The 25,737-nt window shown below is 36.6% G+C and overlaps 1 protein-coding gene across 3 annotated transcripts in view; it reads right to left on the bottom strand.

Annotated features, from left to right (window-relative positions):
* TPR (translocated promoter region, nuclear basket protein) overlaps positions 1-25,737 on the bottom strand; it is a 41,862-nt gene that overhangs the window by 2,443 nt on the left and 13,682 nt on the right. The window contains exons 18-50 of one of the 3 annotated variants that reach the window (XM_021404366.1): positions 25,419-25,581; positions 24,834-24,968; positions 23,985-24,125; positions 23,682-23,850; positions 23,021-23,187; positions 22,733-22,885; positions 21,948-22,064; positions 20,937-21,140; positions 20,670-20,854; positions 20,096-20,243; positions 19,594-19,731; positions 18,766-18,897; positions 17,675-17,805; positions 17,148-17,358; positions 16,660-16,806; positions 16,312-16,510; positions 15,475-15,680; positions 14,708-14,769; positions 13,498-13,706; positions 12,926-13,198; positions 11,989-12,137; positions 11,043-11,126; positions 9,136-9,336; positions 7,651-7,782; positions 7,044-7,134; positions 6,400-6,584; positions 5,474-5,542; positions 4,535-4,629; positions 3,759-3,865; positions 2,494-2,589; positions 2,170-2,326; positions 777-895; positions 81-179 (exon numbers count right to left, since the gene is read on the bottom strand). In XM_021404366.1, coding sequence (XP_021260041.1) covers positions 81-179; positions 777-895; positions 2,170-2,326; positions 2,494-2,589; positions 3,759-3,865; positions 4,535-4,629; positions 5,474-5,542; positions 6,400-6,584; positions 7,044-7,134; positions 7,651-7,782; positions 9,136-9,336; positions 11,043-11,126; positions 11,989-12,137; positions 12,926-13,198; positions 13,498-13,706; positions 14,708-14,769; positions 15,475-15,680; positions 16,312-16,510; positions 16,660-16,806; positions 17,148-17,358; positions 17,675-17,805; positions 18,766-18,897; positions 19,594-19,731; positions 20,096-20,243; positions 20,670-20,854; positions 20,937-21,140; positions 21,948-22,064; positions 22,733-22,885; positions 23,021-23,187; positions 23,682-23,850; positions 23,985-24,125; positions 24,834-24,968; positions 25,419-25,581 — 4,874 coding nt within the window. The remainder of the gene's footprint in view (positions 1-80; positions 180-776; positions 896-2,169; positions 2,327-2,493; positions 2,590-3,758; positions 3,866-4,534; positions 4,630-5,473; positions 5,543-6,399; positions 6,585-7,043; positions 7,135-7,650; positions 7,783-9,135; positions 9,337-11,042; positions 11,127-11,988; positions 12,138-12,925; positions 13,199-13,497; positions 13,707-14,707; positions 14,770-15,474; positions 15,681-16,311; positions 16,511-16,659; positions 16,807-17,147; positions 17,359-17,674; positions 17,806-18,765; positions 18,898-19,593; positions 19,732-20,095; positions 20,244-20,669; positions 20,855-20,936; positions 21,141-21,947; positions 22,065-22,732; positions 22,886-23,020; positions 23,188-23,681; positions 23,851-23,984; positions 24,126-24,833; positions 24,969-25,418; positions 25,582-25,737) is intronic. The other 2 variants (XM_021404367.1, XM_021404368.1) reach the window with 2 other exon arrangements.

Genomic DNA, 25,737 nt, shown 5'->3' with positions numbered 1-25,737 from the left:
ATGGTCCCCAAAGGAACAAAGTATTAAAAATTAGTTTGAAAGGGAAAAGTGTCTGAATTTGAACAGTCATGAACACTTACCCCTCTGTCTGTTGAACTGACGACCACGAACACCAGTTCTTAATGTTGGTGGCTGAAGCCTTACACGTCGAAACAGCTTAAGCTGATTACTGCTTGTGTCTGTGAAGAAGTGGAAGAACAGGAAAGAATATCTGTGCTTAGTACAGTTTTGCACCATTAGTGTTTACATGACTTGATATATATTATGTTTTTGACTTCACCTTAAAATTATGAAGGTGCATCCTATTTAATTGACATAATCTCTGATATAAATAAAAGCCTCAGAACATGTAAGTTTGGCATTTTGTTCATCATCTATCCTATCTGGTAACATGGTAACAGAACAGCGATATACTTACTGTTCTCTGACAATTTAATTGAATGAAAGCTATTTTAAATCTGACATCAAATGTCACTGGATGGAATCATCTATGTATCAGGAACTTGCTCCTTGAAGCATTATTCTTACTGTGGACACCTTAGTTACTCCGGTCCAAGTAAAAATGATTTTCCATTAGGACTAAAGGCATATAAGCACGTTCTTATTTTAAGTAAGACTCGCTCTTATTTTTGTTTATGCTGGCCATTAGCAGTGCATGATCTTGAAGGTCCTTTCCAACCTGAGCAATTCCATGATTCTATGATCCTGCTCCAAAAAGTTCTCACACTTAATGGAATTGTGCAACGCAATTTCAATTTCCAGTAATTAACCAGTACCTGCAGATGAACTAGAAGGAGGATCTTGACTTGTAGAAGGAAGATCTGACTCATCAGATGCTTGAACAGATTCTTCTTCTTGCTGACTATCAATTTCTAGGCCAGCTTCTGAAGTAATTCTAAAAGAGAAAGGGTGGGGGGCAAGGGATGGGAAGAGATACAAATGTACTCAATGTCATATAACTCAGGAAAAAAATCATCATCACGGAGCAGAAAGATGTCTATCCAAACATCTATCCCCAGAAATTTTCTTCTGCTCGCTCTGCCTCCATAATTGTAAGAGATGTATATGGCTTAAAAAAAAAAAAAGTAATTTCTTTTCTACGTAGCCCAAGTCTTGATGTATACATAACATTAATTATCTCCCAGAGAAGGTCTCAATTTCATCAAAATGCAGCTTGCTATGTGATTTACATTTACTTCAATTATTAAATAAAAAACTGTTACAAGACAAGTAAGACTCCTAAGATGTGGGAAATAACCTGCTGACTAGCTCTCCTGTCAAGCTAAAGGCCTATTCCAAAGTACAAACATTATTCTGTGAACCATTTAATTTCTCTGTGGATATAATTCACTAAGAATTATGTATTTGGTAGGAAACGATTCGTGATCTTAACATTAGATAACCCATCCTAAGCAACTGCTACTTGAAACTGCAGTGTAGGCAGACTGTTGTAATCCAAGCTAGCGCTGCATCAAAAAACCTGCATGGTGCATTTAACCTGCAGCAGTAACACTGCAATTACTTTTGATGAAACCTGTAATTAGTAGAAGCAAGTTTTGAAAAATTGTGAACTACAATATCTTTTATTACTTTGCAACCAATAAAAACCAAGATGTATAATAAAAATACAACTTCCTCCCTTTCAGATTCGTAATTTATTTGCTCATAACACAAAATACAGAAATTATTATAAACATAAAAAATTGCAATAGCAAGGAAGGAGATAAATCATTTGTCTATCGAGGTATTTAAAAGTCACTAATTTTCCTCCCTTGTGAACTGACTTAACTGAATGACTACTGTATGAGTGATTTTATTTACTGGCTAACAGGAATGCTTTATCCTTATTCTGCAAACCCCAGGCACTCAACCTGGGCCCTTTACCGTCTATATTTAACTACCATGGGTCCCCATACATTCTGAACATATACAGAAACGTCTTTTATATTTTTTAAAGGTGACATGTATTAGCAATACTAAATTATCAGGAGAAAAGCTTTGCTTTTACACAACAAGGTCAAATAATATTACTTAGCAAAATTACCAAAGCTTGCTTCCTACCAGAACAGGTTAAATCAAAACTTAATGGATCACAGGCATATTTGGATAAAACATCATTAAGATTAAAGCTAATATGACTTCAAGTCAAACAATCAAGTCACAGCTTACCCTTCAGATTCTGCCTCTGCAAAAACTTCATCCCCATCATCACCTGCTCCAGCCTCTGTCGTGGTGGACAGGTTGCCAGTAGATGTGGTAACCATTGGAACAGACTGAGAAGCATGCTCTGAAGCATCAGCCGATGTACTCTCAGTAAAAACTGTAACTACAGGAAAAGCAGCTTAGTAAGCATGGAGTTAGCTTGAACTTGCTAAATAAAGTTTAGGGAAATCTTATGCACAAGAAAGAGCTACTGGAATATTCCTGATCGTATAATCCTTTTCTGGAAAGTTTCAAACCTTTACTTTAGCCTGTGAATTTCCTGCCTCTTACCTGGTGCTGCTACTTGTAAAGGTGTTGTTGGAACACTACGACCACCTGATTCTTCTTCATGAGCAAGGAAGAGAGGGGTTTCATACATTCCTAAACCTGCAACACACAATGTTATAGTGACAATTACAACAGACAAAAAAACCCAACAGACTAGCTGCTGTCTTCTCTCTGTACACTTGATGAAATCCAATTATATGTATTTAAATATGGAAATGTGTTATTTCAAGTGGTTTTGACTTACTGCCATAGCTAGTTAAAATTTCTTAAAAGGTAACAACTTGATGAACATACTACCATTCATTTTACTTTAGCCACTTCCTCTATGCTATTATACTCCACTGAGCTTTCTTCAAAGAACAGCATACTGTTCCATGCTGACAGGGATGCAAGAGAAAGGTATAAGTCAGGACTACAGTGAAGACAATACAGACAGACGGCCTGGTCTTCTCTTAGCAAGATATACTCTGAACATTTATTTTTACTTGCTGTTTTCTCCTATTATTTAATCCATCTGGACAAAGTGTCCAGCATACAGCTAAACAAGTACATAATATGATAGGTGAACAACTGGCTGATGGATTCAGATCAAAGGGTTATAGCAGATGGGACTACATCAGCCTGGTGGCCAGTCACTAGTAGGACATGCTCCACTTTAGGGAAAGTTCCCTTTTATGTTTTAATACATGATCTGGAAGCAGGACTCAAATGCATACTAAGTAAGTTCACAGATGATAGGAAAAGATTCTGCACCAGAGGGTGACAGGCACAGAACAGGCTCCCCAGGGCAGCAGGCATGGCCCCAAGCTGCTGGAGCTCAAGGAGCACTTTGACACTGCTCTTACACATACAGTTTGGATTTGTGCAGAGCTGAGAGCTGGACTCAATTCCACAATTTTATGACAGAAAAGCTATTGTCAACAGGCAAACTAAAAAAAAAAAAAAAGCACTCCTTCAGTATTTCAATCTTCCTTAAATTAAACTTCATGCACCAAGCAGTCAATCCGTCCCACATAAAACTGCAGCTATGTTTCTTCAGTTCAGAAGCTGTCTTTCTCACCCACAGAAGCTTTCTACTTTTAAAATCATATTAAAAATAGAAGTATAGCACCTTGAAGGAAACAGTTTTTCATTTCCCACTAGTCTCTGTCTGCTGACAGAGAAGTTGCAAGTACCCAAAGTAGAACTGCCTTCCTATGGATGAATTATTATTATTTTTGTACTCAAACGACCATGGAAAAGTAAAGAGAAGTACAGAAATGATTTACCTCCTTGTGACGCAAGCTGACCAAGGTCAGAGTGACTTGAACTAGTTTGTGGCATATCTTCAGGGGGTCCAAATCGGAATCTAGGAACTCCAGCTACCTGAGGGGAACTATCAAAATAACGATTTAAAGAATTCTGCAATTTTTTCAAAGACAGGGAGAAAAAAAAAAAAAAAGAACTTTCTAAACAAAACAAGAGAACAAGTTACACATAAGACAAAATTGATGAATAATAACCATAAAAAACAGCTAAATTACTAGTAATCCAATAGTGATGAGTTTCTCAAACTTATCTGGATTGCACGTGGAAGCAAATCCTGAATGGAATATTCTTTGCTTACTCATGCTATGAATCCTCACAATTTTACGTGGATAATTGAACATGTGTAGAACCATCCCAAACCCAGAACAAGAGGTAAACTTTTGCTATTTTACTGGTCAGTAGCACAAATATCACAAAACTATCCAGTTGTTACTAATTGTTAAAATATTAGCACACAGGCTAAAAGAAACAAATAAAAGATCCTTATTTTTTACTCATCTCCTCCCTCTTAGGTCAACCTGTTACTATACTTTGTAGATGACCTGTTTCCTAATTTGCCGGTAAGTTTCACGATACACAGTTTAATATCTACTTAACTGTAGATGTAACGATCTATTGTACATCATACTATTTAGCATGTCACTCCAATCACAAGTTCATTCCATTTATTTTCATTCCACTATGGAAAAAAACAGACACCAAAATTCTACTCGCTTTTTTTTTTCCCTCTACTTACTGAATTGCTTCAGCAAACCCATCTGTACGATGTGGAACTACTAGAGTTGGTGTGCTCGGAACTGTTCTGTCCTCATCATCGAAGAAGTGCTGCTGCTGGAAAAAAAGAGGCTGAACTGAAAGCCTACAATGTATTTCCAGTTCCTATCTAGCCAAATTAAAACATGGTTTGCTCTTTCCATATTGTTGAGCAAAAAACCCCAAACCAACACCAGACTTAACTCTAAAACACTAAAACAAATCTTGCATAATTTCAGATATCTTAAACTGAGCTAGTTATACAGATTTCCTTACAGGTGACATTTACTCCATGAGAATACTATGCTGAAATGCCACATCTCCCTGTTGACCACAAATAAATCTTGAGGCGACTCATTCATAAATAGATAGGAATTACCTGTCTTAGTTTGGATTATTGTAACATAACCTAGTTTATGGGATTCTTCACAACATGAATCGAATCATCTGTTCCCTATGCATTTGTATCCTTTGCTTCTACATTACCTACAAAGCCAGACACCTCAGCTTCCTCCTTCTCTTATCTTAAACATAGCATTCTCTTCATCTCCAGAAAACATACATGAAATTTGCCTTGCTCCTTTAGTGAGAGACTGAAAACTACTTCTTTCAATAACACATTCACTTTAAAAGACCAATTCTAAAAATAAGTAATTAAAACTGACTTGGACCAAACCAATTCAACTTTAAGAACAGCTTCTGCATCCTCAGACTTTTCTAGTGTTTGTCTTTCATTAATACAGAAATTAACAGCACTAAGATATTACCTGCAAGGCTACAGAAGCCATGTCATCCCTGACTTTAGTAGTCAGACTTCTTCAAAGAAAAAAACAAAAGAAAACAAAGCTCACCAAAATAAAACCCAAGAGTTACGAATATCCCCTCAACACAGGATTTTAGTAGTAGACTTTCATGTACTTACCATCCCACCTATACCAGGAGTTAGCTGAAGTCCACGCCCCACTGACTGTCTTCGAGTCATCTGGATTCTCTTTATAGCAAGGAAAAAAAAAAAAGAAGTGGTGTGAATGCTTCTCTGGAATTCTAATAGCACAGAGTTGTTCAATCAGAGTCAAGAACAGCAGCTACATCAGCAATAATGTAACAATTGTATTTCAGTATACAACACTGCCCAATACAGCATTATATCTCTTTAAATTATGGCAGCAGACAGCCAGCATTTCACTTCTTCTGCCTGGCCTAGCAACAAAAGAGAAACATGCATATTTAAATCCCCAGATAAACATTATTACTGTTTTATTCAACTTTCTACTGAGGAGAGTAAACTTCGACACAAAAGTATTATGGTCACAAGCCTCACAACAAGTTAACAGTATCGCATAATTTCATAGCCACGATATATATATATATATATATGTAGATATTTAGCAAAATTTACGTTGTGATGTTTTCATTTACAAAATGTGTGTTTATGTCAAAGCATAATCATTAGTCAGGTACTGATGGTGAAAGTTTTAGCGTAGAAAATGAATAGAGACATTCCTTTGCCCAGTCTGCATAGGAGCAGAGACTAATCAAAATCCCTACCAATTTGAGTTACAATCTGTTCAAGAGGTGTTGTTTTTGTATTAACAAATAACATTGGTTTAATCATTTCAAGATACAAATCCATGATGAGTACTTTTCTGCTTTCAATGTTCCCTCTCCCGCCATGATCTGTGGAATGAGAAATGTTAAGTCGATTTGTCCAGTTTCCATTTTCAGGGTGCTAAACAGATATGATCTGTTTGTACAATTTGCAGAGCACTGAGATTTAAGTTAAAAGAAATTTAAATTTAAAAAAAAAATTTAAAAAGGTTGTTCTGAACTCCTAGGGCTATTTTATACCTGTACTGGGGGACCCAGTTCTTGAGGAGGAGCGTGAATAGTTAATCGTGGAGGCAATGGATGTGGTGGTCTGCGTGGTGACTGTGGGGGTCGAGGGGCTTGTCTCTCTGAGGCAGATGATGGCTGCTGTTCTCTAGAACTTTCATGAGGAAAAGTGGACTCTGCAGCACTTGTACTTCCTTCACCTAAAATATATGGAAATTCAGAGCATTAAATTTATGCTCTCCAACATTCTTCTGAGTTGAAGATATAGTTAAGTCTTCAAATTCTGCTACCATATTTAAACAGACATCTTTTACTCCTGGCTTAAGTGAGGACTGCTCAGTACTATTACTTAAAGTAATTAAAAGAGGACTTGTACCAGCACTGAAACAAACTACTGATTATTCAAGCATTGATTCAGACAGAAGAGATTAATCTCCTGAAACATCAACAGCAGTTTCTACAGCAAACAGAGTCTACTGGGTTTTCAAAGGAAAGCAGAATATATGTAGAAGAGATCATTTCAAATGAATCTATATTTTAGGTTAAAATAATTGTTAGCACTTTGCTTTACGTTAAATGAACTTTTTAAACGCATGTAAAATCACTGCTATGTTTTTCCCTTTAAAGACAGATTTTGAAGAAGGAAGAATTAACCATACAACTGTTTTGAGAATCTGCTGCCCTCTGGTTGCTTTCACCTCCTCCCATGCTTTCCTCAGTTTCTGTTCCAGGATCAGTACCATCAGCACCCTAAAAATCACAGACAATAATTTAGCACCAAACACCTACTGGCTGTAAAAAGACTATATAGGCAGAGTAAAAGTGCTCAGAAAGTAAACAAACATATTTGAAAAAATCTTAGTTATTTCTGTAAATTTCTACAAAATTATCTAAACGTACACACAACTGTATGAAATGTCAAATTTTTTGCATATCTGCATACATAAATGTGAACACAATAGTCATCATTACTTAATAACAATGAAATACCTGGCTTTTGAAGAAACTGCCTTATTAACTTTGCATCTATAGTATTTGATGCTGCCTCATATTTTACATTTTTATTCAGTTCTTTTACATAATCAAAGCTGACTTTTTCTTGTGAAAAGACCAGCTATAACAGAAATTATCATCACCTACTATTAGCCTCAATTTTCTGTGAGGAATTCACACTAAGATTTTCAAGTATTCAAATCTTCACAGTTGCATTACAATGGCAATTTATTCCCAATACTTCAACAAACTATAAAAAGGTGCAAATCTTACCTCAGCATCATCTGCTTCATACCCGTCATTACCATCAGCACTACCAGTTCCTTCATTACTGTCATCACCTTCGTCTCCCATTCCTGTGTCTTCATCATCATCTTCATCTTCCTCTTCCTCATCTTCATAATCCTGTGATAGTACCATAAAAACACCTTACTGAAACGCTGAAAGAATAGTGGGCACACTTCACATTGTAAAGTGGTAAACTTCATTCACTTCATGTACAGAGATCATCTTTGTTTGTGGAACTCTAACTGAAGATTTTCAGCATTTACCATTTGTAGAATGGATGTATGCACTTTTTGATGACTGGCTGGATGCCAGACATCCACCCAGCTGCTCTCTCACTCCCTCTCTTCAACAGGACAGATGGACAAAACAAGATGGAAAAGTTTGAGGAGCAAGATAAAGATGGGGAGATTACTTACCATCTACAGTCACAGGCAAAACACACTCAACTTGGGGAGAAAGAAAGACTTGGTGGGAACAGTCCTGTGAGCAGTATGTTGTGATGGACAGTTATAGACTCTTCAGGAGAGACAAACAGGGCAAGTGAGGTGGAGGGCAGCACTACATGGAAAGGAGGGGTTGAATTGTACAGCACTTCAAGCTGGGAGCAATGTGTTTGAGAGTTTTTTGGTCAGGATTAGAGGAAAAGATAACAAAGCAGATACTGTACAAGTCCACTACAGATCACTCAGACAGGATAATGGCACTGATGCATTACTCTATAAGGAATTAAAGGAAATCTCTAAATTAGTTGCTCTTGTCCTTAAAGATTACTTCAACTTTCCATATGTTAACCAAGACTATCATGAACAGGTTCAGGAAATTCCTGAAGCACACTGAAGATAATTTTTGATAGAGAGACTAAGGGAACTGACTTGGAAAGGTATCCTCCTCAATCAGTTTTTTGTGAATAGAGATGGACTTGTTGGTGAAGTGGTAGTTGGTGGCTGTCTTGGCCACTGTGCTCATGAAATGGTCAAGATTAAAATCTTTTTCTGATATAATAAAAACTAGCAGAGAAGTTACTATCCTGGATTTTGGAAGAGTAGACTACATACAGCTCAAGAAACTGGTTAGTAAGATCCTCTGGAAATCTGCTTTTGAAGCCACTGTGGTCCATAACCATTGGTCACTTTTTAAGAGCCATTTGTTAAGAGCAAAGGAACAGACAACTCCAATTTGTCATAAGTGAAACAAAGGGTGCACAAGTCTGGCTTGGCTAAACAAAGATCTCCTTCTGAAACTCAGAGGCACTGAAGAATTTTACAACTTCAAAAAAAAAACAACAGGTGAAATTAACAAGAGTCTATAAAACACTAAAAGTCCAAGTAACAGAAACAGAGACAACACTTATGCAAAGAAAAGAATATTTATGATTAAATCAGTCGTGCAAGATTAGCTTTACATTTGATCAAAGACAAAAAAGATAAGTACAGTAATTCCTAAACAGAATTAATTCCACAGTATACATACTTCCTGCTCGCCTTCATTTTCATCATCATCATCATCTTCATCATCGCTATCAATCACAATGACATCATCTCTCTTGGACTGACCATCCTGAGATGAAGTAGTATTTTGTTGATCTGACTGAAGAGGCCCAAGATCTATTGGGATAGACTGAGAAGTTTCTTCACTATCCTCCATGGGAGTGTACTCTCCCTGTGTAACACCCTGTAGAAGATAATTACAAAAGGAAATAAAAAGAAGGTATTCCTTAAAGTGCTCATCTCAAAAGCATCCACCGCACTTCTAGAAGTTCCCTGCTTTCACTTCTAAGCCCGATGAAACAGAAGACCTGTTGAACAACACAAGTATTTTGACCTTCACTTCCAACTCTGATTTGGGATGGGGAGCCATCACTAACCACACTGTGCTCATATACAATGTATTCAAAAACACAACCATAAAAAGCCGCTGTCTGAATGTTTAGACATCTATTTCAGATAACCAAGGATTTATCACCAACACCTGCAAAATAAGCAAACAGAGGCACACAGGATGTTGTTGACAGCTGAGGAAGCACTCCCCTTAGAGTGGCACTCCCTGAGCAGTCTAAGGACATTGCAGTTACTGTCAGTCATAAGACTAGAGACAACCAGATGAGAAAGACTCTGGTACCTGCAAGAGAAACACTACTTATCACTGTTCATTAAGAACTAACCAAGATAGGAGAGAACAAGAGAACGCTACAAATTATCATGTCACTAAATACAAACAACTCTCTGGGATCAAGGAATAACAATCTCTCTTCAGAAAACGAAATCTGAGTTGCTGTTTTACTAGAGTTCCTTTAGTCTGGATGAAAAGTTATGCAATTTGCACGACAGCTGGACAGAGCCATCAAACTATTCTCTTTACATTCAGTACAAATGTCAGATTCAGTACAAACATTTTGAATATACAAGTATGACTGGAAATACTCAGAGAAATAAAATACTTCAGGGAGAAAACTCCCTCAAAATATAAGTTAGGACTCTACTACATATATTTTACAGTATACGAGACTTCTGGTTCAGGTAAGATAACTAGGTTCCATTAATTACTGGGCAATGTGTCACTGTAATGCAAACGGTTGGTGTTTAACAGCAGAATTTAAATAATCACATTGAGTACTAGTGTTTATTAGTCTTTACTAGTAAGTTTAAAGACAACTGGAGTAGATAAGAAGCACACAGCTAGCATTTATTGGGTAAACATCTGTCATGCTTTCTAAATATATAAAGGTTATAAGGGAAAATGCCTGACTAAAGAGCACTCACCACTGCTTAAAGAAAACAGATTTCACAACTTTACATGGTTATGCTAAGTTAGAGAATTATCATGACTTGTGCTTATTTCTGAAAACAAAGATTAAATACATGCTTTTCACTTATATTTGGCATTCCTAACACAGCCGTAACATGCATTTTACAGAACTAGAACAACAACTTTTTCTTTGTTTATCATAGCATGACCCAAGGACTCATCAAATATTTCTCTAAAGCCAGAAAGCAAGGAAGTAAACAAACAAAAACTCCAAATCTGTTTTAATACTGTGAGACATTTAACCTCTGTCTCAGCTTCACTATATAGCACTGGGGCCAAATGACAATAGGATTTTTAAAAAACCATATTAAATTGCATTTCAAAATTACAAAGTCTCATTAACATTCCCACTGTTACTTATATAGGTGTATGTAGAGTGCAGTTAAAAAAAATCGGTATCTATTCTTAAGTATAGCAATTTAAACTTAAAATGGTTATAACTGCTTTCCGCTGACATTCTGCAAGATCTGATTTGAGATTCCTCTTTCAAAAACGTTTGACAGAATAATTTAAAAAAAAAAATGCTTATTTCTACTGAAACTATGACTTTTTTTCTTTTCAAGTTTGCTTACTTCTCCAATAGAGTCCTGTGAGTCTTGATTGTATGTCTGAGCTTCTACTTCACCATCAGTGCTTTCTTCTGCTGTCACTTCCTCCTGAAACACCATATACTTATTTAATACACATAATTAATCCTAAAGTTCAATTCTCTAGCATGTTAGAATTTTTTTTTTCCTACTACTTCTTTTTCCACAAAGATTATGGATAACATTTTGTTCTCCTTTTACTGATATTCCTTAGCTCTGTTTTTATCTAGCACCTCTGATTTCTCTGTCCTTAAATATAATTTTCTCATTCTGGTTCACTAGACCTACTCTCTTCAGTGTCTCTAGATCTATTTAGGAAAAAAAAAAAAAAAACAACCCTCAGTTTCCTATTCAGTCTCTATCCTCTGAGCAAATTAAGTGATAATCTTGTTACAACCTTACCCTTCTATGTTATGTACCATCACTATCTTACATAGTTAATGAAGTGTCTGTATTCCTTAACATTTTTCATGAATTGTCTGCTGTGAAGTGTCTCAAGTTCATTCTATCTCATCAGGGTATCCTGGTTCCCTCACACCAGCATTTCATATGCATCATCTCTATGCTTTTCCATGAAGCACTTTGTCTTTGCTTCCCTGGCATCTCCTCAAGCACACTATTTTCTTCCAGAATGAGTGCAGATAACGATCTTCCAGACCACTTCTAAAAATATTTTAACTTCTTCCTCTTCAGTGCAAGGCGATGGCTCTCTCTCTCCCCATCCACACTACAGTTCACTAAGATGTGTGCTAGCCGTTGTAGCTGGGTCAACCACTGCCTTTTAAGACACCCAAACACGCTTCTTCTCTGATAAATTAAAAACTCACATTAAAAATTAACTGACTTCACTCTGAAGTAATATACTTCCTCTTTCCATTAAAATCAACCAAAGCAGCGGAGTATGCAGTAGCATTTTTATGTTCTTACAAACCTCAGGTCCAACCCTCTGTATGCTTCTCAGTTTCTTCGGAAGGGGTACATCCACTGTTTCCTCTGAAATTTGGTCCGAGTTTTCCACAGTGTTATCCTCTTCTTCCTCTCGTGGACGTTTAGACAGTGAAGAACTTGGGGTAGCTGAAACTTATAAACATCTCTCAGTTATTTGCAGGAAAACTATAAATGTACAAATCAGAAAACTGGAAGGTTTGCTATTTTACTCTGTAAAACCAACTCTTTTTCTGCACTGAATGATAACAGAATTGGAACTGTGTTTTGCTGTCTCCTAGGACAAGAAAACATCAGTACCTTGGGTTACAAATCTTACATTCTTGGACCTCTATTCACTAACTCAACTCCAATGTAAAGATTCTCAGGGTTACAAATAAAATACTTTTTCCAACCTCTTTGCTTCTGAAAAGTGCACCCAAGAATTAACAGAGTATGAACTAGAAAATAAAAAAGCAGTTTGCAAAAGTGTTTTTTGGGAAATAAACTAAACTGAGTTCTACACTATGTGTGGTAAACAGATGAAAAACAACGCACTACATAGAGTAGTTTTAGTGTTCTTCTCTATATCTTAAATTCCAGCTTAAGTAGTTTACTTGTGAATCCTAAAATTAACTTTGCTCCAAAACTATCATGGAAACAGGAGCAGAAAAGTTCAATGTATCAAACCCCAAGACTGCTGTGGATAGATAGACATGAGTTTTAATCCCTATTTAAGGAATGTCGTGACAATAGCACTTCAGGGGTAAGCACTTCTGAAGGTTTATGAAAGAAGTCTACTCAAAGAGGTTTTGCAAAATGTGCAATATATTAAGGGAAAAAAAATTATGAGCGAATTCCTTGGCTGAAGTTAGGCCTGGTTTGACAACGGAGCTACTTCAAAGGAACTGTTCAAGAAGGTAGGCCTATAAAATGAAACCAACCTGTACCAAACACTGCTGTAGAAGTGGATGGCCTCTCTATTTGAGAGCTCTGTACAACTTCTACAATGGTAGGGGATGGCTCCTGATTAGCGGGCTCAATCTGAGGATGACTTTGCTGAGTGGGCTGCACAAAAGCAGTCGCTTGAGTCTGCTGCTGAACAGTCAAGATCGGCTGAGAGAGAGATGTCTGAACATTAGGACTAGTGGAACGCACAGAACCACTAGCGCTTCCAAAGACAGGAACATGCTCCACAGGTCCTTCTGACTGCATAGCTGAAAGGCAAACAGTAGCACATTCAACTGTCTTCATATCATCATCTAGTGAAGTTCACATTCTCGATATCAGAACAACCTGAATATGCAGATGAAATGTTTCTCAGATTCTGTTAACATTGCTTCTATCTGTGTTTAGATGAGGAATTGAGTACTGTGTGGCAACAGTAGTGTTCATAGAAGAGCAGTACTTAAAGAGAGACGGTATCAATGAAAGTATCTCAAACATCTTATTGAGATTTCAAGGAAAAAACAGCATTTCTGATTGCTGTAGATCCCAGTACTACTAAAACGCTCACCTTCCTGAGTCTCCACTTGTGTTGTAGGCATAACTGTGGCTGTTGGAGTAGTGGTAGGATTGGTGACTGTAGCAGGAGTAACCATTGGACGGATACTAGCTCTTGGAGTAGACTTATTCCCAGCTATAGCAGCAGCCGTTACCTTACTCGGAGTTGACACAACAGGTGTTGGCTTAATATTTGCTGTTGGTGGATCTGAAGTGCTAGCACTGAAAGACAGGATATTGGATTCATCACAGTAGCACATAAAGCAAATTTTAGAAATACCAAATTTAAATATTTTATCATATTCTGAAATACAAATTTTTAAAGGTTTTGAATTTAAAAACCTGACAGGGACATAATGATTTGCCTTCCAAAATTTGCAAATTTGTTAGAGAAAAAAGGGGAAAAAAAAGACCCTCTATCTCATCAGTATCATTTTGTCCAGCTTAGAGGTTTGACAGGTTTCTTCAAGGGTAATCAATTAGAAATCTGCAAGCAATCTGTAAGCAGATCAAAAGGAGCACCGCGTAGCTCATAATGTCAGCTGCACTATTTCTTTGTTGAAGTGAGTAATACATTTTATATTAAAACTAACTGGTTCACTGAATGCAGAACAATACTATCTCTTGGCTGAGATGGGGAACAGTCAGATTTTAAAAGGCACTTTTGAAGATCAGAGTCTTAGTTTAAATGGATGATATAATAAAAATTAGAAGGGACTCAATTCTCTAATCTTAGTAAAATGGTAATATTATGCATTTTAGAGCTTGACTGCTGTTTCATTTGACAATTTTATCTGCTAGTTACCATCAACTTAGTCCATTTCTCATGTTTGAGCTCCTTGCACAAGGAACTTTCCCCATCTCACCCTCCACCTCTACAAATTGTTTAAAGGTAATAACTAAAATTGCACAACTTCATGAATCTTCAAGTATTTTTGAACAATTTTCAGACTTCGTGTCTGAAAAATATCTTAGCAAATATCTTATTCCTGGTCATTAATATGACAATTCACACCTGGAAAGCTTTATTGATTAGTGATTAAATGGGTCCATGAAAACAGGAAGAACATATGCCAATCACTATTTTTAAAGCTGCTTAAGAAAAATAGGAAAAGCCAATTGTTTTCTAAAAAAAAAAAAACAACCAACAAAAAAGATGAAGATAAAAACAAAAATCCCCAATAGCAGAAACTCTGCAGAAAACCCCAAACCCTTTAACTCACATTCCTCTTTCACCTGAAGCTGGAGTAGATTTGAGTGAAATTTGCCTCTGCTGTTCTGGAACCTATAAAGAAAGAAACCAAAGTATTGTGACATATAAATACAAAACAGAGCAAGCAACTTGGTAGAATACTTCAGCAGACAGACTTTTTCAATAACAATTGTTTTTAAGACCATCTTTGTTAGTGTGCCTAGTCAGACTCCATGATTTTTCAAAAGTTCTCCCAAAAAAATCATAGCAGTCATACCAAGTATGTAAACCAATTCAGCAACTTCTCAGGTCTTTTCAGATATTTTTTAAACCTGTTGAGACATACAATGCTGCCAAAAATAGCTGATCATATGTACAAAAACATAAAAACAAAAAACAGTGCAAACGACTTATGAGCTAATTCACTGTGATCAATATAACTGTATGCTTGCTAGTGTTGGATATTTTGACTCTGGCAGGAAACAAGTTCTAAATTAAGTTCTGAATCCTTAATAAAGCCAGCTTACAATTTCCAAAACTAGTAGTCTGGAGATAATGGAACTTGAATAGCGCAGTTTGTTAGGTTCACTGCTATTTATTTAATTTATTATTTAACAAGAATTTTCATCTACTAGTTAGTACTAGAAAAACCAGCCTTCACCTAAAGTTCTCCCATATTAATACATAAAAAAACCAAACCAAGTTGGCCAACAGAGCTAGTGCTGAAAGCTGTTGTAGTTCAGTATGAGACACATAAAAGGCTTACTTCTCATACAGCTATCTAGACAGATTTTGTACCTTATTTGTAGATTCTGGTGGCTCATCTCGCTGTTCATGGTGTCGTTCTTGCTGCTCCCTAAGCTCTCTTTCCAGACGGCATATTCGACCTTCATATTGTGACTTGAGTGCACTCATCCGCACTTCCAGTTCAGTCTTCTGCTCCTCTAATGAATTGCTCTTTTGCTTCCACTCTTCATTTTCTTTTGTCAGCTGTTCTTTTGTACCTAATAGGAAAGGATCCAGTCTTGTTACTGTAAAACTGCATACCAAGCCTCTGCATGCTGAACATCAATCTGTTTTTGTAAGATGACTGAATAATTTTGAAATCCTAAAAATGTTAAGCTTTTGAAGGAGCTCTTCAAGACAATTTTAACTTCTGCATGTCATTTATTTAATTGCAATTAAATAAAAAATTGAACATATATAAAAACATATCCTATAAAAAAGCAGTCATAGGAGGACAAGATGTTTTCAGCAAGTACTTGCACCATCATTCCTCTCAACATCGACTTGAAATAGAGGAAATAGGATATTTTGCACCTGTACATATTGAGGAAGCAAGAGGGAAGGGAAGAATTACTGAAGTCTTTAGGAGAGTCAATCTGTTCTAATCAACAAGACCACCAAAAAAAAAAAATGGATGGCCAAAATTAGGCAAAATTTTGATTCCCCACATGTACACGTGTTATTTATCTGCACCATCTCCTTAAGGAACTAAAATTTCTCAATCATAGAACAATTTTAAGACATCTAATCTAAAAAACACTGTTAAGAATACTGCCTGAATACTTCACAGGAATAATCAAAAACCCAAACAGAAGAAGACACCTTAAGAATAGGAAAAAAAAATAATACCAGCTAACTGCGCAATTTTCTGCTTGGCCGCAAGAAATGTTTTCCTAGTTTTCTCCTCCTTCTCAGTGATTTGTTGCCTAAGCTGTTCCTCCTGTGTAGTCTTCTCTTGCAGATCTTGACGAAAACGAGCAAGTTCTGACTGTAGCTGTGATACCTGCTCCTGAAGATTTCTAGCTTCAGTTTCCTTTTCTGCTATAGTCTATAGAAAGATTGGCCACAATGAGCTACTTCAGAAAATCATGTTTCTGTGCATACACACATCTACGTGTGCATGCACACAGATCATGGTCTTCACAGTTACTTAAGATTCCAGTAAAATTCCTCTGAAATTGCTTACTCTGTTCTTACCTTCTGTAAATTTTCAACCTGATTCTCCAAAGTCTTTGTCTTCCCTTCAGCTTGACTGAGAGTGTCTTTCAGCTCTTGTACTTCCTGGACAGAAACTTGTTCTTCCTGTTGTTCTACTAAAGGCTGAGTTGCTGCTTCGGCAACCATCTGAAATATGTCAAGTGGTATCCGGCTGAATGGTGCTGTCCAGTTAGAATGCATTCACTTTCACAAGTCGCTGCTGCATGCAAACTGATCATTTTAAAAGTTCTGGGCACAGCACAGGCATTCTAATGAACTCCAACGTTCTGTTAACAATACTGCAAAGTATAGCTCATGCTTAGTAGAGGTTTCTGCGCTAATAGCATAACAAACTACGTAATTCTCTGCTTTTCCCTTTGCAGGTAAGGATTTGTGTCACAGTATACTAAGGGAATGTAAAGGTCATTAGCTGGATTATACATGAAAACACACAATTAAATTTCTTTGCAAACAAAGAGTTTATCTACCTTATCATGCTGTGCTTTCAGCTCCTCATACTGAGTCTTGTATCTGCGCCCAATTTTCTTGACCTGTGTTATAGTTTTCACTTTTTCCTGTATATCAGCCACTTTAGCATCTAATTCTTTCTGCAAAGTGTCCTTCTCTGCTCTTATTTTGGCTACTTCATCCTTCAAGTTCTGAAGAAGATTCTGGCTTGTAGTCAAGGATGCATTAGTTCTAAATAGCAAGAGAGAAGAGGGGGATGCAAGTGAGAAGTCTGCAATAATATACTGCAATACTGCTCATTTATGCAATACTGCCCAGTGAATAGTGGATTTTGCAGTACAAATATTTAACACATTTAGAGCATGTTTAGTTATGAGACATGTTCCAAAACAATTCTTATTTCATTTGTATGTTATCAAGCTACATTTAAAATACCAAAAGGTTAGTAATAACACGGACATAGTGAAGAAGATACATTTCCATATGCAATTTTATTATAAATATTAGGCTTTGCATAAAACATTTTATTAATTGACTTATACCATACCTGGCTATTTCAGCTTTAAGCCTGCCTGTTTCTTCACTCATTTGTTGTATACGCTTGGTATTTGCCTCCTTTTCTGAAAGCAGCTTCCGATATTCTTCAAGATCTGTGTCCTTCTGTTGACTCAATAAATGCTGAAAGGTTGACAAAACAGTCTGCATTACCATAAGATGATTAAATGGATACATTCGGAAAATCTTTAGAGCTACTGTTTTTGTGAGCTCTGCAGAGAAGGACCTGGGTGGATAACAGGTTGGCCATGAGCCAACAGTGTGTCCTCATAGTCAAGAAGTCCAATGGCATCCTGGAATGTATTAAAAAGAACAGGGCCAGCAGGTCAAGGGGGCTACTCTTCTCCTTCTACTCTGCCCTGGTGAAGCCAAATCTGGAGTACTGTGTCCAGTTCTGGGCTCCTCATTTCAAAACAGACAGGGAACTTCTAGAGAGAGTCCAATGGAGGGCCACAGAGATGAGTAGGGGCCTGGAGTATCTCCCATATGAGGAAAGGCTGAGAGATCTCAGACTGTTCTGTCTGGAAAAGAGAAGGCTGAGAAGGGATCTGATCACTATTTAGAAATATCTGAAGTGCGGGAGTCAAGTGGATGGGGGCAGGCCCTTTTCAGTGGTGTGCAGAAACAGGACAAGGGGCAAGGAGCACAAACTGGAACACAGGAAGTTCCACACAAACATGAGGGAGAAATTCTTTACTGTGAGGGTGACGGAGCACTGGAACAGGCTGCCCAGAGAGGTTGAGTATCTCCTTCTTTGGAGATATTCAAGACCTGCCTTGACGCTTTCCTGTAAAAGCTAAGGTAGCAAACCTGCTTTAGCTGGCGGGGTTGGACTCAATGATGGGTCCCTTCCAAACACTACAATTCCGTGATTCTGTATTTTGATTTGGTCTGCCTACGAATTAGAACAGCCTACTTATAAAATATTGCTCATGCAGCTTTAAATTGAAATACATTTCCTAGTTTTCTGTCACTTTTAATGGCATAGTTTTGTGGGTTTTTTTGTTTTTAAAAATCTTTTAGAACTTTTCCCCTTTTCTTTCCCCCTTCAAAACACCTTCTTTTAGAAGATGCATTTCCCACCTGCGTCCGGGTTTTCCAGCGTTTGACATCTTCTTCCAACAGCTTTTTCTCTGCCTGCAACATTCCACTTTTCTCACTCAGTTCAGCATTAGACTCTTGTAGAGGTAGAATGTCTGCCTCCAGCTTGCGTACCTGAAAAGCATAGTTGGATATAGATTTATCTGGATCTTATGAGACTCAAGAAAACGGAATATGGTAGGTCTTGTTTAATGATGGTAAGAGAGACAAGACAGCAAAAAGACCGTAGTAAAAAACAACAACCTCAAGAAGTCACGATAAAGCTTTTTTCCAACACTGCCTTTCAGTAGCTGGCTGAGGGCAGGGAAAGCAACAGAAAGCAAGAGTGCGCTATGATTCTACAGAAAAAACAATTATAGGTGTAGCTTCACAATCTCAAGATAATTACTTTGTACTTTGCTGTAGGAAATGAATTATTGTGTATTAGAAGTCAAGCAACACCACACTGGATTCCATTAAAGCAATAGATATTTAGAACTGGGAAGAGGTATCTATCTCCTTTTTACATTCTTAATAAAACTGTGGCCTACTTTATACGTACTTCTGTGCCATTTTTCATTTATCTTCTGATAATGTCCTTGTTATAACTTCAGTGATAAATGCTAATTTCAGTTTCATGTAAAGAAAACTGAACTTTGACTTTGCAATATTCTAGGTGGAGCAATGTCTTCTTAAATCCAGAATGGAACATCTCCTCATTCATGTTTGATGTAAAAGAATAATCACAATTTAAGTAAGCATCAACAGTACATCCAAATGTTAACTCACCAACTTGAATACCTTGAAACATATGTGAAACTCAATACTAACCTTCGCTTGCATTTGTTGCAACTCCTGTTCCAGCCTCTCTTTCTCTTCTCTTAGCATCTTGTTGGTTTCTATCAGTACATTCATGGTCTCTGTTTTCTTCATTAATTCTTCGTGTTGTGCAATGGTTTTTGCTGTTACCTTTTGAAAAGATTTAACTCAATCATTTGTTTTACTTGTAAATGCATATATACTTACTGGGACTAGGCATAACTTAACTACTGTGGGATTCATTATCTCACACAGATGTTCAAAACAAGTAAATAGTACTGACGAAGACATTGGGAAAAAACAGAGAAAGGATCTTTATTTTCCCAATTTTTCGGTATTGTCACTCTGCTTTACAGGATCCAGGACAAGACCCTCCATTTGGCTAGATACCAACCTCAATTTAGAAGGTTCTGATTCTTCCAAAATTCTTGGCACAGGCAGCAGTGAGAGAAAGCAGAACACAGAGAGCAGCTCTCTACTTCCTGACATCATACGCATTAATACTGAACCATACCTGCACCTTCTCTCTCTCTGCATTGAGACTGTCTTGCACTTCCTGGAGTTCTCTTTCCAGATGCTCCACTCTCTGACGAAAACGCAAACTTTCCACCTGGGCCACCTCAAATCTAGTTTCTGCAATCTCCTTTTCTCGACGTATAAATCTGCACAAGATGAACAAAGCATCATGTCAATGAAAACATGAAACAAAGTATTTTAAGTAGAAGCATCTTATATCTAAAGAATTCAAGAGTACAGAAATAGATTCAGAAAGATGAAATTTTTTGGAAAAAATTCTAAAAAAATTTAGATTAAAAAAAACAAACATGAGAAAATATCTCTATGGCTCTTTTCTGTCAATCAAATTTTCTAAAATCTGCTTTAGCTTCCTGTCAAGATTGACTTTACTGTTTTTCTAGGAGTAGAATGAAATCCCCTTTACTAATTACTGATATAGGACAATCACCTGCTACCTAGTAAAAAGGTACTTAAGTTTGATACATCTTCCCTCAAATATAAAGTAAGACTGAACTATTTATTTTGGAAATTGGATTATAACCACCAAAGAAGGAGCTCAGAGCTGAATTTACCTAAGAATTTCTAAAATTTGCTCCTGGGATTTCCCCTCCTCATTGAGAGAAACATTTAGTGCAGCTGGCATGGCTTCTTTCATAGAGGTCACCATCTTGTCACTCAGACTTTCCAGTTGCTCATGCAATAATCGATTTTGTTTTTCCAAGTCTTCACAGCGGGATGCAAGTGTTGAAGCTTCATCCTGTGACAAAGTTATTCAGTAATTTAAGTTCATGTAGACTGGTAAATGAAAACACCTACTGGAACCATGAGAACAATCATACCTTCATCATTCTCTCTCTCTCTTCCCAGGAGGCTTTGCATTCTAGCAACGTAGACTCAGCTTTCTGTGCAGCTTCCTCAAGCTGCTGCTTTACTGCTGTATTCTTGGCAACTTGTTCTTTAATAGCCTGTAATGCTTCAACATCAGCAGCATGAAGCATTAATTCCCGTTCATATTTATTTTGAGCTTCAGAAGCCATTTTTGCCTGAAGAAAACAATTACAGATTCTGTTACCTTTAATGTTACGCTTGATATGTACCCAGAGATTCTCAAATGCTAGACAAAATTAGTGACCATTGATCAAAAAGAAAACCCCTGGCAAAAACCTTTTGTCATTCTTAAGTATAGAAGAAATTGATATTTTTAGAATGGTTCCCTTAAAGAAATTACTCTTTTTAAGAAAAGTTGGAATTTGTCATCATTTCTTTTGAGAGGGTCAGACGAAGAAACGCCTTCTGTAGATATTTATGATCAACACTCTTGCTGTAGATTCTGCATAGATGAGACGTGGAAACTTTTACAAGAACATCCACCAGTTATTTCTACACATGAATGGGCAAAGATATTTAGTACATGAGGGTAAAAAGTTAAGGACAGTCTGCGGTCATAGCATTAGGTGAAATAAAAAAAGGAGAAGCCTGTCTATTAAATTTTGGGTTGGATTAAACAACAGCTGATCTTATCACGTGCTGCAATATATTTTTTACACAATGAAGCAAATTGTAGAATCCATTGCATTTTTTTTTTTATGACAAATGCTGTGCTTTTAGCATTACTTTATCTCAAAGTCAGTTTAAGCTATAAAACCACGTTTGATAAGGTAAAACAACAAAGCATTAAATAAGCAGATGTTCACAAAATAGAGAAAACGCTCTTACAATTATTTTCCTTTCTCTGTAATATGATTAGCAGCATAACCTTAAAAAATGCTCTGAGTTCAAGAGAAAAGCAATGAAACACTAACATTAATTTTACTACCTTTGGCTAAAATAGGCAAATACGACAGACATACTTGTTCCTGACAGTCACGTCTGGCTTGCTGTTCATTACTTAGAGCCATGCTGGCTCTCTGAAGGGCTTCCTGAACTTCTGACTGCAAAGTTGACAGGCTCTTCTTTAGTTCTGACAGCTACAGTAATGGGGGAAAAAAAAAAAATCAAACAAAAAACAAAACCAAAATAAAAACCGACAGACCAAGTGGCAAAGTATTTAACTGAGTATTGAACGCAGCTTTGAATGCAGGCAGTTATGAATAAATTAAAGCCGAAGCATAATTATTTTAGAACAGTAAAAACGTAAAAAGAAACACACAGCTTTGTCTTATAAACATTCAGAGTTCTTTCCTAGCAGAAAAATATCGTCAGGCTTCACGCAGTACTAACTGCATTCATCATGTTTCTTTTAAGCCCAGTTATAGCCCAAATAATAGACAAATAGAGACCATGGTCACTCCAGTTTTAGGATACGTACATCCTACAAGTACTGTTTTGTCTCATGTTTCAAAACAGATAATCTGAAACCTTTCTCAAAGTGCTTTTACTCACATTTTGCCATAACTAGTGCTTGAAGAGGATAGTGACAGTTTTAAACAGACCACTATCTCAATGAATTGACAAACTTAATGTACTACTCACGTTTGGAAACCTCTCAGATTTAGTTAGGCTTCTGTATACCCTAAGAGATTTAGTTTTAGACACTACTACAATGCATCGCTCCTACAGAAGGAGGGAATTAAGTAAAAGCATATTCTTGAGGACACTGCAAGAGAGTCTAAGAGAGGTGGTATTTGAAGCATACCTGTTGTTCCATATTCTCCACAGCTTTACGTTTTTCCTCCTGAAGTTCCTGTTTTTCTTTTTCTGACTCCATCAACTTCTTTTCCAGCTGTGCTTGATACTCTGAAGACTCCTTCAGACGAGCTTCAACTGTTGCACGAACTTCCTCTGTCACCTTTCATCAAAGCTCACAATTAGATATAGATATGTTTTTGGTTTTTTTTGCTTTAAATATGGTACTTTGATTTTAGTAATATTTTGAAGTCAGAGAAGGTATTCTCAACAAAAATGTTAGATGTTAACTACTTACTTGTTTTTCCTTATTAAGAGATTCTTCTAGACTAAGAACCATAGCCCTGTACTGTTCCACATTACTAGAACTAGTCTTGAGTCTCTCTCTCAGGTCATTAACTTGTTCATCGGCTTGTCTTAATCGACTTACAAGATCATCCACATCTTCACTTGTACCAGGCTGACCTATAACACCAGAACACATTCATTAACTGTGGAAGTCTACTTTAGTTTTTTAAACCACTGTTCCATTTAAAAATGGAAGTTTTTTTGAGGATAATGTGGGAGAAAAAAATAAAATAAAATCACCCTCACAAAGCTTCCCTCAAGAAAGCTGTCATCCCTAATCAAGAGTGGCTTACAATAAATGTTGCTGATTCACAAAAAATGGCTACTTAAATATAGATACCTTTCTAGATATAAGAGCCCTCAAATAAAAATAAAAGGGATCCTTTAATTAATTTGGTTTTACTTTTTTTCTGTTGTTAGTCTGCCTGGTTATTGATTTTAGTTTAAAAACTCATCCTGGTTATCTTCTGCTCAAATTTGTGGTTGCAAAAATGAGGAGGTTTATTATTTAGTGCATTGCCTTCTTGATTCTAAGCTATGATGAATCTTACCATTCTGCACACAACAGTGCTTAACATAAAGAGAAATTCAATGTAGGAAAACATCTATACCTTTCCCAGGAGCCCTCTGTGATGACTGAGATGCTAGCTGAGCCTCTGTATTATTAAGCTGCTGTTTCAACACTGTATTTTCTTTCTGGGCGTTCTTCAGAAGTTCCTTTGTGTTAATGTGACGGTTTGTCTCAGTCTCTAGCTGCCTCTTAAGATCCAGGATGTGAACCTGAAAACACAACAGGAAGTCCCACTGTGTTTCTAAATTTCACATTTGAAAATCCACTGTAAGCTGGCACAAGCCATTCAACTCTAGCTTTATTTTCACTAAAGCAAGTTTAGCACAATTATCATTATACTTACCTCCTGATTTTTGGTAAGAGCGTGTCTTTGTTCCACCTCACTTTCTAGTTTCTTCTTTAGCTGAGATATCTCACGCTCCAGCTTTTCTACCTGATTATTGAGTCTTTGTTTTGTTTCTGTCTCAGACCGCTCCAGTATTCCCTGATAAAAGAACATAACACAGTATGCTTACAACGTATTTCAATAATTTTCTTCTGAATTATTGCAGCACTTCATAAAAGGCTATTGTCACAACACTTCTCCTATCCATGGTAATTACTGCATGGAACAAGAAATAAACATGAAACAGCAGTTAAGACTTATGACTTAGTTTTGAAATATTCTTTAATAATATGGATACAACAAATATTATTAGGAGAAAATCCATTATTCAAGTGGTCTAATATTAGGGATTAAAAAAAACAAAAAGCCTTCTACAAAAGTAGAAAATGACAAAATGTGCAACCTAACATATTTATGCTACAAAAGTAAGTTTACCTTAAAACTGAAAACACAGTTTATTCTCCTATTGTTTTAAGGTATACTTACTTCTATTAAGGCAAGCATTAGTAAATTTTACTATTATAAAAATACAGAAGTTTTTTTCTTTTACTTTGTTTCACGTTTCATCTCCATCTTAATGTGAAACCCCTGCTCAACATTCCAAAATTCTCTATTATCAACATAGGCAAAATCCCGAATACCATAATTCAGGACAGGAATGAAAATAAAACTTAAAGAAATTGCTCAAATAATTAATGTTCAGTGTCAGTTTGTAACATACAGCAAGCAAACAATCCTCTTTCAGACCCTATTCCATGACTAAGTACATTTCAATTGATATCGATTGAAGACAGACATTCATCATACCTGAATAGTTCGCAAATTAGTAAGCAGCAAGTTCTGTCCTCTTTGTTCAACCAGTAAAGACTCACGTTGCTGAGTCAAACGAACATCTGACATTTTCAAGATATCTTTCTCTTTTTTCAGATTTTCTGCTCTCACCTTTAAGATAGCAAACATTAAGAATTTTGTTATCACTCCCAAACCTGGCTGTTATTTTTTACTTTGGACAGTATTAGTATTATGACCAGTTAATACTGCTGAAGAAAACAAGCTTTTGATTTAAAACCACAGACTACAGATAAAGATATACACGAAAAGGTCAAGAACAGTAATAATGTAACTGTTTCACTTATCCCATTCTGTTTACTACATCAATGTGGGTATTGAAACACCTTGGAAATCTTATTCCATCTTTACTCAGTACTTGAGATATTTTCTGTAAATGTGCAAATATGCACCATTAAATTCAACAGCATACAAGTATACATACTACTATGAATATCGTAGTTGATGTATTTAAAAATGTCACACATTCAATTTTAACAATTTTTAAGAAAAATTCTTGCACTAACTTGGAATATGTGAAGCATGATCCATTGTATTACTCACCTCTGCCACTGCCAGCTTTTCATTAGCTCCTCTCAGGTCTTGAGTCATAGTGTTAATTATCTGTTCTTGCTTCTGAGTTGTTGCTGTGAGTTTCTGGGTTCTTTCATGTAGAGATGTTATTTCTCGACGATAGCCCTCAACATTATCCTGCAGCATTTCATAACTTCACATAGAACAACAAAGCAAAGTATGTTTGCTACCGTATCTTTTTTTTTTTTCGATTTAAATGTAAGACATGTAAGTACGCAGACATATATTTCATGCTAACATGTGTTAAGTTTTCAGATAGCCTCATATGTGCTGCACTCAACTACAAGGT

Source organism: Numida meleagris, chromosome 7 (assembly GCF_002078875.1).
Source record: "Numida meleagris isolate 19003 breed g44 Domestic line chromosome 7, NumMel1.0, whole genome shotgun sequence".
Classification (NCBI taxonomy): Eukaryota; Metazoa; Chordata; class Aves; order Galliformes; family Numididae; genus Numida; species Numida meleagris.
This window is presented reverse-complemented; position numbering and strand designations above follow the sequence as displayed.